The 12,557-nt window shown below is 47.0% G+C and overlaps 1 protein-coding gene across 2 annotated transcripts in view; it reads right to left on the bottom strand.

The window, feature by feature from the left end:
• Positions 1-12,513, bottom strand: part of pir (pirin) — a 30,296-nt gene extending 17,783 nt beyond the window's left edge. For both annotated transcript variants that reach the window (XM_055930252.1, XM_055930253.1), the window contains exons 1-4: positions 12,285-12,513; positions 11,635-11,791; positions 11,410-11,502; positions 7,045-7,125 (exon numbers count right to left, since the gene is read on the bottom strand). In XM_055930252.1, the coding sequence (XP_055786227.1) occupies positions 7,045-7,125; positions 11,410-11,502; positions 11,635-11,727 (267 nt within the window). In that variant the 5' untranslated portion in view covers positions 11,728-11,791; positions 12,285-12,513. The remainder of the gene's footprint in view (positions 1-7,044; positions 7,126-11,409; positions 11,503-11,634; positions 11,792-12,284) is intronic.
• Positions 12,514-12,557: the final 44 nt, after the last annotated feature.

Raw genomic sequence — 12,557 nt, 5'->3', positions numbered from 1 at the left:
CCCCACTGCTGTGATATGTACCTAGTGGATGTCCATCTTCCCCACTGCTGTGATATGTACCTAGTGGATGTCCCATCTTCCCCACTGCTGTGATATGTACCTAGTGGATGTCCATCTTCCCCACTGCTGTGATATGTACCTAGTGGATATCCCATCCTCCCCACTGCTGTGATATGTACCTAGTGGATATTCCATCTTCCCCACTGCTGTGATATGTACCTAGTGGATATCCCATCTTCCTCACTCCTGTGATATGTACCTAGTGGATGTCCATCTTCCCCACTGCTGTGATATGTACCTAGTGGATATCCCATCTTCCCCACTGCTGTGATATGTACCTAGTGGATGTCCCATCTTCCCCACTGCTGTGATATGTACCTAGTGGATATCCATCTTCCCCACTGCTGTGATATGTACCTAGTAGATGTCCATCTTCCCCACTGCTGTGATATGTACCTAGTGGATATCCCATCTTCCCCACTGCTGTGATATGTACCTAGTGGATGTCCATCTTCCCCACTGCTGTGATATGTACCTAGTGGATATCCCATCTTCCCCACTGCTGTGATATGTACCTAGTGGATGTCCCATCTTCCCCACTGCTGTGATATGTACCTAGTGGATGTCCCATCTTCCCCACTGCTGTGATATGTACCTAGTGGATATCCCATCTTCCCCACTGCTGTGATATGTACCTAGTGGATATCGCATCTTCCCCACTGCTGTGATATGTACCTAGTGGATATCCATCTTCCCCACTGCTGTGATATGTACCTAGTGGATATCCCATCTTCCCCACTGCTGTGATATGTACCTAGTGGATGTCCATCTTCCCCACTGCTGTGATATGTACCTAGTGGATGTTCATCTTCCCCACTGCTGTGATATGTACCTAGTGGATGTTCATCTTCCCCATTGCTGTGATATGTACCTAGTGGATATCCCTTCTTCCCCACTGCTGTGATATGTACCTAGTGGATATCCCATCTTCCCCAATGCTGTGATATGTACCTAGTGGATATCCCTTCTTCCCCACTGCTGTGATATGTACCTAGTGGATGTCCATCTTCCCCACTGCTGTGATATGTACCTAGTGGATGTCCATCTTCCCCACTGCTGTGATATGTACCTAGTGGATGTCCATCTTCCCCACTGCTGAGATATGGACCTAGTGGATGTCCATCTTCCCCACTGCTGTGATATGTACCTAGTGGATATCCCATCTTCCCCACTGCTGTGATATGTACCTAGTGGATATCCCATTTTCCCCACTGCTGTGATATGTACCTAGTGGATATCCATCTTCCCCACTGCTGTGATATGTACCTAGTGGATATCCCATCTTCCCCACTGCTGTGATATGTACCTAGTGGATGTCCATCTTCCCCACTGCTGTGATATGTACCTAGTGGATGTCCCATCTTCCCCACTGCTGTGATATGTACCTAGTGGATGTCCATCTTCCCCATTGCTGTGATATGTACCTAGTGGATATCCCTTCTTCCCCACTGCTGTGATATGTACCTAGTGGATGTCCATCTTCCCCACTGCTGTGATATGTACCTAGTGGATGTCCATCTTCCCCACTGCTGTGATATGTACCTAGTGGATGTCCATCTTCCCCACTGCTGTGATATGGACCTAGTGGATGTCCATCTTCCCCACTGCTGTGATATGTACCTAGTGGATATCCCATCTTCCCCACTGCTGTGATATGTTCCTAGTGGATGTCCCATCTTCCCCACTGCTGTGATATGTACCTAGTGGATATCCATCTTCCCCACTGCTGTGATATGTACCTAGTGGATATCCCATCTTCCCCACTGCTGTGATATGTACCTAGTGGATGTCCATCTTCCCCACTGCTGTGATATGTACCTAGTGGATGTCCCATCTTCCCCACTGCTGTGATATGTACCTAGTGGATGTCCATCTTCCCCACTGCTGTGATATGTACCTAGTGGATATCCCATCCTCCCCACTGCTGTGATATGTACCTAGTGGATATTCCATCTTCCCCACTGCTGTGATATGTACCTAGTGGATATCCCATCTTCCCCACTCCTGTGATATGTACCTAGTGGATGTCCATCTTCCCCACTGCTGTGATATGTACCTAGTGGATATCCCATCTTCCCCACTGCTGTGATATGTACCTAGTGGATGTCCCATCTTCCCCACTGCTGTGATATGTACCTAGTGGATATCCATCTTCCCCACTGCTGTGATATGTACCTAGTAGATGTCCATCTTCCCCACTGCTGTGATATGTACCTAGTGGATATCCCATCTTCCCCACTGCTGTGATATGTACCTTGTGGATATCCCATCTTCCCCACTGCTGTGATATGTACCTAGTGGATGTCCATCTTCCCCACTGCTGTGATATGTACCTAGTGGATATCCCATCTTCCCCACTGCTGTGATATGTACCTAGTGGATGTCCCATCTTCCCCACTGCTGTGATATGTACCTAGTGGATGTCCCATCTTCCCCACTGCTGTGATATGTACCTAGTGGATATCCCATCTTCCCCACTGCTGTGATATGTACCTAGTGGATATCGCATCTTCCCCACTGCTGTGATATGTACCTAGTGGATGTTCATCTTCCCCACTGCTGTGATATGTACCTAGTGGATGTTCATCTTCCCCAATGCTGTGATATGTACCTAGTGGATATCCCATCTTCCCCACTGCTGTGATATGTACCTAGTGGATGTCCATCTTCCCCACTGCTGTGATATGTACCTAGTGGATATCCCATCTTCCCCACTGCTGTGATATGTACCTAGTGGATATCCCTTCTTCCCCACTGCCGTGATATGTACCTAGTGGATATCCCATCTTCCCCACTGCTGTGATATGTACCTAGTGGATGTCCATCTTCCCCACTGCTGTGATATGTACCTAGTGGATGTTCATCTTCCCCACTGCTGTGATATGTACCTAGTGGATATCCCATCTTCCCCACTGCTGTGATATGTACCTAGTGGATGTCCCATCTTCCCCACTGCTGTGATATGTACCTAGTGGATGTTCATCTTCCCCACTGCTGTGATATGTACCTAGTGGATGTCCCATCTTCCCCACTGCTGTGATATGTACCTAGTGGATGTCCATCTTCCCCACTGCTGTGATATGTACCTAGTGGATGTCCATCTTCCCCACTGCTGTGATATGTACCTAGTGGATGTCCATCTTCCCCACTGCTGTGATATGTACCTAGTGGATGTCCATCTTCCCCACTGCTGTGATATGGACCTAGTGGATGTCCATCTTCCCCACTGCTGTGATATGTACCTAGTGGATATCCCATCTTCCCCACTGCTGTGATATGTACCTAGTGGATATCCCATTTTCCCCACTGCTGTGATATGTACCTAGTGGATATCCATCTTCCCCACTGCTGTGATATGTACCTAGTGGATATCCCATCTTCCCCACTGCTGTGATATGTACCTAGTGGATGTCCATCTTCCCCACTGCTGTAATATGTACCTAGTGGATGTCCCATCTTCCCCACTGCTGTGATATGTACCTAGTGGATGTCCATCTTCCCCACTGCTGTGATATGTACCTAGTGGATATCCCATCCTCCCCACTGCTGTGATATGTACCTAGTGGATATCCCATCTTCCCCACTGCTGTGATATGTACCTAGTGGATATCCCATCTTCCCCACTCCTGTGATATGTACCTAGTGGATGTCCATCTTCCCCACTGCTGTGATATGTACCTAGTGGATATCCCATCTTCCCCACTGCTGTGATATGTACCTAGTGGATATCCCATCTTCCCTACTGCTGTGATATGTACCTAGCGGATGTCCCATCTTCCCCACTGCTGTGATATGTACCTAGTGGATGTCCCATCTTCCCCACTGCTGTGATATGTACCTAGTGGATGTCCATCTTCCCCACTGCTGTGATATGTACCTAGTGGATGTCCCATCTTCCCCACTGCTGTGATATGGACCTAGTGGATGTCCATCTTCCCCACTGCTGTGATTTGTACCTAGTGGATATCCCATCTTCCCCACTGCTGTGATATGTACCTAGTGGATATCCCATTTTCCCCACTGCTGTGATATGTACCTAGTGGATATCCATCTTCCCCACTGCTGTGATATGTACCTAGTGGATATCCCATCTTCCCCACTGCTGTGATATGTACCTAGTGGATGTCCATCTTCCCCACTGCTGTGATATGTACCTAGTGGATGTCCCATCTTCCCCACTGCTGTGATATGTACCTAGTGGATGTCCATCTTCCCCACTGCTGTGATATGTACCTAGTGGATATCCCATCCTCCCCACTGCTGTGATATGTACCTAGTGGATATCCCATCTTCCCCACTGCTGTGATATGTACCTAGTGGATATCCCATCTTCCCCACTCCTGTGATATGTACCTAGTGGATGTCCATCTTCCCCACTGCTGTGATATGTACCTAGTGGATATCCCATCTTCCCCACTGCTGTGATATGTACCTAGTAGATGTCCATCTTCCCCACTGCTGTGATATGTACCTAGTGGATATCCCATCTTCCCTACTGCTGTGATATGCACCTAGCGGATGTCCCATCTTCCCCACTGCTGTGATATGTACCTAGTGGATGTCCCATCTTCCCCACTGCTGTGATATGTACCTAGTGGATGTCCATCTTCCCCACTGCTGTGATATGTACCTAGTGGATATCCCATCTTCCCCAATGCTGTGATATGTACCTAGTGGATATCCCATCTTCCCCACTGCTGTGATATGTACCTAGTGGATGTCCATCTTCCCCACTGCTGTGATATGTACCTAGTGGATATCCCATCTTCCCCACTGCTGTGATATGTACCTAGTGGATATCCCATCTTCCCCACTGCTGTGATATGTACCTAGTGGATATCCCATCTTCCCCACTGCTGTGATATGTACCTAGTGGATATCCCATCTTCCCCACTGCTGTGATATGTACCTAGTGGATGTTCATCTTCCCCATTGCTGTGATATGTACCTAGTGGATATCCCATCTTCCCCACTGCTGTGATATGTACCTAGTGGATATCCCATTTTCCCCACTGCTGTGATATGTACCTAGTGGATGTTCATCTTCCCCACTGCTGTGATATGTACCTAGTGGATATCCCATCTTCCCCACTCCTGTGATATGTACCTAGTGGATATCCCATCTTCCCCACTGCTGTGATATGTACCTAGTGGATGTCCCATCTTCCCCACTGCTGTGATATGTACCTAGTGGATGTCCATCTTCCCCACTGCTGTGATATGTACCTAGTGGATATCCCATCTTCCCCACTGCTGTGATATGTACCTAGTGGATATCCCATCTTCCCCACTGCTGTGATATGTACCTAGTGGATATCCCATCTTCCCCACTGCTGTGATATGTACCTAGTGGATGTCCATCTTCCCCACTGCTGTGATATGTACCTAGTGGATGTTCATCTTCCCCACTGCTGTGATATGTACCTAGTGGATATCCCATCTTCCCCACTCCTGTGATATGTACCTAGTGGATATCCCATCTTCCCCACTGCTGTGATATGTACCTAGTGGATGTCCCATCTTCCCCACTGCTGTGATATGTACCTAGTGGATGTCCATCTTCCCCACTCCTGTGATATGTACCTAGTGGATATCCCATCTTCCCCACTGCTGTGATATGTACCTAGTGGATGTCCATCTTCCCCACTGCTGTGATATGTACCTAGTGGATGTCCATCTTCCCCACTGCTGTGATATGTACCTAGTGGATGTCCATCTTCCCCACTCCTGTGATATGTACCTAGTGGATATCCCATCTGCCCCACTGCTGTGATATGTACCTAGTGGATGTCCATTGTTCTTCTCAAAGCTCCACTAACATCAAAATAACACACTGGAAGGTTGTGTTCAAAATGGCTGCTACTACTTTTGGTCTAGGGTCTAAGCTGTGCACTAAATAGGGTCTAGAGCCCTCCAACTCAACGTTGGACCTCGAAGCCAGTTCCACTGCATGTTCTCATTGTCCCCTCTAATCGGGGACTGATTTAGTCCTGGGAAACCAGGTGTGTGCAAATCATTATCAGGTAAAAGAGAAAAACAGCAGGCTCTGGACCTCGTAGGGTAAGAGTTGAGTACCCCTGGTCTAGAGAATAAGGGCTCAGGGAATAGGGGTTTTAGCCAAAAGTAGTGCACTACATAGGGAATAGGGAGCCAATTCTGATGCAACTTTTCAGTGCCCTGAGGGTGATGCAGCATTGCCGTGGGAAGCTAATTGAGCAATAACACTTAAAGTTGTCAGCAGCTTTCCCCTTCCTGTTCCACTGTGAGGAAACCCGTCTGCCCTGAGTTAGTAGCTCCAGCCCCCCCAATGGTGTTCGTCTCTCTCTCTCGCACACACACACACACACACACACACACACACACACACACACACACACACACACACACACACACACACACACACACACACACACACACACACACACACACACACACACACACACACACACACACACAAAGTCTCTTGTAGTAGTATTTTATTAGGTTGCGAAAGCAGCAGCTACTCTTCCTGGGTCCACACAAAACATGACATAACTTAGTCTCCTCAACTTATTCAACAGCCACACCATTCATTACCAGATTCAGCTGAGGTCTAGAATTTAGGGAATGATTTGTACCAAATACAATGCTCTTAGTTTTAGAGATGTTCAGGACCAGTTAATTACTGGCCACCCATTCCAAAACAGACTGCAACTCTTTATGGGTTTCAGTGACTTCACTAGCTGTGGTTTCTGATGTGTATATGGTTGAATCATCAGCATACATGGACACATGCTTTGTTTAATGCCAGTGGCATTAGTGTCTATTAGACCACTTCCTGGTTGATGCTGACTGACTGACCAGGGACAACAGCTTTACGACTGCTGCACGGGAAAAACACAGGAAATGCCCTGAAGGCACCATGCTTCATTGGTTCTGGTGGGAGTATGGTGAAGAGTAGGAACCTACATACAGTAGTGTGAGTGTCACAAGATGTTTCCATACCTGTAAATCCCCTGGTTTCAGGAGTCCAGAGTGGCCACAGAAATCCTCATGGGCTGAAACGCCTTTCAAAACGTAGGTCACCTAAACAAAGACAAAATAGATCAAAATATGTTCACAAACCCATAGATGAGCCACTGCTGATTTTATATAACAGCTGAGAGGCAAAACAAAACATTCACTGTGCTCTGCAGTTATCCCTCCCCCGAATACCAATCATGTCTGGAGAAACAACTGGAAAACAACTTTCTCTAAGCCTTTGCCAAATGAGGTTGAGGTTAGGAAAGAGATGAATGACTCTCAGTTGGAAACATGAATGGTTTCGGAAGGAAATCTCATCATAAAGCTTGTAAGACTGGAAAACATAGTATGGTAAAGAATTGATTTCATATTTTCCTCATGCAAGTCTAACAGATTAAATATGTACAGTGTGTGTGTGTGTGTGTGTGTGTGTGTGTGTGTGTGTGTGTGTGTGTGTGTGTGTGTGTGTGTGTGTGTGTGTGTGTGTGTGTGTGTGTGTGTGTGTGTGTGTGTGTAATGCAGTGTCCGTTGAGCAGGACAGACAAGAGCACGTGGTCACTCCGTGTCCATTCCACTGCCACATGGACTGAGGTCACAACGGACAGGAAGTAGAAAGCTGTAGAGGTTAGAGGTACACATCTGTCTCTCAGAGAGGCTTCCAAACCTCCAGCCAGGGGGGCGAGAGCCTCTCTCTGATCTGGCAGCGCACGTGGCTATGAGCTCTGAGATGTAACCGTGAGCCAACACACCTGCTGCATGGCATGCTGGGCCGTGGGCGCTTCAGCCCCGCCCCCGTCAGGTCTGGTCCAGTCTGCGGCCAGTTGGACACTAAGCTACACATATACAGTATCAGCTGGGCCTATGGCCTCATCTGGTCTGGGCCATGCTATGTTAGGTTACACATGTATCTACAGAATCATCTGGTCTGGGCCATGGTGGACACTAGGCTAGGTTACACATGTATCTACAGTATCAGCTGGGCCTATGGCCTCATCTGGTCTAGGCCATGATAGACGCTATGTTAGATTACACATGTATCTACAGTATCAAACACTTTTCTATTAAAAACTTGTTTTGACTCTATAAATTCCCACTGTGGACCATCGCCTTTATGGTTGAGTAAACCGTGATTCACCAACACCACTTCCAAAGCAGAAGTTTAATTTCCTTCCTCCCCTCTGTCTAAATATGTGATATTGGTGGGTTTTCATTCAAACCCCAGTATCCAAAAGCAAGCTAATGCTATGTATAACAAACCTATTGAAAAGCTTTCTCTGGACGAGGCTTACACTGCAGTAGGCATGTTAGTGCCATCTGCTGGCGTTAGCAGGAAGTGCAATAATGGTGTATGTGCCTCACCCTCACTCATCACTAAGGGTGTATGAGCCTCACCCTCACTCATCTTTAATGGGGTATATGCCTCACCCTCCTTCATCATTAATGGTGTACCTGCCTCACCCTCCCTCATCATTAATGGTGTACCTGCCTCACCCTCCCTCATCTTTAATGGGGTATATGCCTCACCCTCCTTCATCATTAATGGTGTACCTGCCTCACCCTCCCTCATCATTAATGGTGTACCTGCCTCACCCTCCCTCATCATTAATGGTGTACCTGCCTCACCCTCCCTCATCTTTAATGGGGTATATGCCTCACCCTCCTTCATCATTAATGGTGTACCTGCCTCCTCCTCCCTCATCATTAATGGTGTACATGCCTCACCCTCCCTCATCATTAATGGTGTATGTGCCTCACCCTCCCTCATCTTTAATGGGGTATATGCCTCACCCTCCTTCATCATTAATGGTGTACCTGCCTCACCCTCCCTCATCTTTAATGGGGTATATGCCTCACCCTCCTTCATCATTAATGGTGTACCTGCCTCACCCTCCCTCATCATTAATGGTGTACCTGCCTCACCCTCCCTCATCATTAATGGTGTACCTGCCTCACCCTCCCTCATCTTTAATGGGGTATATGCCTCACTCTCCTTCGTCATTAATGGTGTACGTGCCTCACCCTCATCATTAATGGTGTACATGCCTCACCCTCCCTCATCATTAATGGTGTACGTGCCTCATCCTCCCTCATCATTAATGGTGTATGTGTGCCTCCTCCTCCCTCATCATTAATGGTGTACATGCCTCATCCTCCCTCATCATTAATGGTGTACGTGCCTCATCCTCCCTCATCATTAATGGTGTACGTGCCTCACCCTCCCTCATCATTAATGGTGTACGTGCCTCATCCTCCCTCATCATTAATGGTGTACGTGCCTCACCCTCCCTCATCATTAATGGTGTACGTGCCTCACCCTCCCGCATCATTAATGGTGTACGTGCCACACCCTCCCTCATCATTAATGGTGTACGTGCCTCACCCGCCCTCGTCATTAATGGTGTACGTGCCTCACCCTCCCTCGTCATTAATGGTGTACGTGCCTCACCCTCCCTCGTCATTAATTGGTGTACGTGCCTCACCCGCCCTCGTCATTAATGGTGTACGTGCCTCACCCTCCCTCATCATTAATGGTGTACGTGCCTCACCCTCCCTCGTCATTAATGGTGTACGTGCCTCCTCCTCCCTCATCATTAATGGTGTACGTGCCTCCTCCTCCCTCATCATTAATGGTGTACGTGCCTCCTCCTCCCTCATCATTAATGGTGTACGTGCCTCCTCCTCCCTCATCATTAATGGTGTACGTGCCTCACCCTCCCTCATCATTAATGGTGTACGTGCCTCATCCTCCCTCATCATTAATGGTGTACGTGCCTCATCCTCCCTCATCATTAATGGTGTACGTGCCTCATCCTCCCTCGTCATTAATGGTGTACGTGCCTCACCCTCCCTCATTAATGGTGTACGTGCCTCATCCTCCCTCATCATTAATGGTGTATGTGCCTCACCCTCCCTCATCATTAATGGTGTACGTGCCTCATCCTCCCTCATCATTAATGGTGTACGTACCTCACTCTCCCTCAACGGCCTCATATGAACCTGCCAGGGTTTCAGTCAGAACACAACATTGTATCACTGTCACGACTCTGACCGAGGCAGACTCTCCTTCCCGTTCGGGTGGCGCTCGGCGGTCGTCGTCACCGGCCTATTAGCTGCCACTGATCCTTTTCTCCCCCTCCTTATGTGTTTATTGGTTACACCTGTTTTGTATTAGGTTTGTAATTAGTTGGGCTTATCAGTCAGCTGGCCCGCCCGTTCCTTTGTGCGGGATTGTTAGTTGGTAAGAGTGGTGTTTGTTTTCGATCTACGTTGTATCTGGACTGTTTTCGTTCCCCCCCGTGTCTGGGGTTGTTTTATGAGAACATCCAGTGTATAGAAGGGTGGCCTAGTTTCTCAGTGTTCATTAAAGAACATTTGTTATTGCACCTGCTGTTTCCTGCACTTGACTTCGCACTCCGACACCCAGTCCTTACAATCACTCCAGATAGAGAGACAGTATAGATGCTGCATCATGCTAGCTAGACAGACAGAGGCAGCGAGACAGAGGCATAGAATAGAGAGAATATATATATAGAGAGAGAGAGAGACAGAGGCAGAGAGACAGAATAGAGAGACAGAATAGAGAGAGAGAGAGAGAGAGAGAGAGAGAGAGAGAGAGACAGAATAGAGAGAGAGAGAGAGAGAGAGAGAGAGAGAGAGAATAGAAAGAGAATAGAGAGAATAGAGAGAGACAGAGCGAGAGGGAGAGGGAGAGAAAGAGAGACAGAGAGAGAGAATAGAGAGAGAGAGAGAAAGAGAGAGAGAGAGAGAGAGAGCGAGACAGAGGCATAGAATAGAGAGAATATATATATAGAGAGAGAGAGAGACAGAGGCAGAGAGACAGAATAGAGAGACAGAATAGAGAGAGAGAGAGAGAGAGAGAATAGAGAGAGACAGAGAGAGACAGAGCGAGAGAGAGAGAAAGAGAGACAGAGAGAGAGAGAATAGAGAGAGAGAGACAGAGAAAGAGAGAGAGACAGAGAGAGAGAGAGAGAGAGAGAGAGAGCGAGACAGAGGCATAGAATAGAGAGAATATATATATATATAGAGAGAGACAGAGGCAGAGAGACAGAATAGAGAGAGAGAGAGAGAGAGACAGAGAGAGAGAGAGAGAGAGACACAGAGAGAGAGAGAGAGAGAGAGAGAGAGAGAGAGAGAGAGAGAGAGAGAGAGAGAGAGAGAGAGAGAGAGAGAGAGAGAGAAAGAGACAGAGGCAGAGAGAGACATAATAGAGAGAGAGAGACAGAATAGAGAGAGAGAGAGAATAGAGAGAGAGAGCAGAGAGAGAGAGAATAGAGAGACAGCGAGAGAGAGAGAGAGCGAGAGAGAGAGAATAGAGAGCCTACTCACAGTCTCAAAGCCTCTGTGGGGGTGATCAGGGAAGCCAGACGGCTTTTTGACTTTGAACTCATCCAACATCAAGAATGGATCCAGGTTAATCAGCTGAAATAAATGGATGGACAAGATATCAGCCTACCATGTCATAACATGTGGTTTAGTTTGGTGTTTTAAAAGGATATTATTGAACATGATAAACTAGGCAGATGTAAGACAGACAGTATGACAGTAACGCACCTCCTTTCTTCCTATGCTTCTGCGGACATGGGCTCCCACACCTTCCACCTGCTCCACACTCAAAACGGTCTTCACAACTCTTCTTATCCTCATCGTAGAGGATAGGGTTATTTACTAGTAGTACCTTATTTATTATGGTACACCTTGAACAAAAATACTGACGAGAAAAGGAAAAAGAACTGCATTATTCAAATACCCACGTTATTGTTCAACGTCAATACAGAACATCACGTCAATACCAAACATCACGTCAATACCAAACATCACCTCAATACAAAACATCACGTCAATACCAAACATCACGTCAATACAAAACATCACGTCAATACCAAACATCACGTCAATACCAAACATCACGTCAATACCAAACATCACGTCAATACCAAACATCACGTCAATACAAAACATCACGTAAATACCAAACACCACAACGAGTGTTTGTTATTAGATGTTACAATATTTCTTATTTTGCTAAGACTTTTATTGGGATAATATGGAGTAAAAAGACAACATGACAGAGCAATAACAGCATCGGTCTCTAGCTAGGATAAATTAAGTTTATCGGACTAAACTCCACTCAATGGTGAAGAAAAACTTCCTTCTCCGTGGAGTGGAGTTTACTTTGATACATGAAAGTCAATGTCACTAACCTGGCAGAAGTTGGATGTGGACTCAACAAGACTAATTTACTCCGAATATCAACTACAATCAGACAAGCACGTAATGTAGGCTATCAAATCCTCCCAGTGTGTAGGCAACAACAGAATTAGAAGCCTGTCATCTTCCAAGCGCAGTCATGTTGTTGTCGCGGTTGGCAACACTGCATCTGTTGCGCATGTACGGACATGAAGGGCGTGGCTTGACCACAAGGGATTAATTTGAATAAAAAAAGAGGGGGGTTAGTTTATTCTCAGATAGGAAGG

Source organism: Salvelinus fontinalis, chromosome 7 (genome assembly GCF_029448725.1).
Source record: "Salvelinus fontinalis isolate EN_2023a chromosome 7, ASM2944872v1, whole genome shotgun sequence".
Taxonomy (NCBI): Eukaryota; Metazoa; Chordata; class Actinopteri; order Salmoniformes; family Salmonidae; genus Salvelinus; species Salvelinus fontinalis.
The sequence above is the reverse complement of the archived record's forward strand: the minus strand, read 5'-3'. Positions and strand labels throughout refer to the sequence as shown.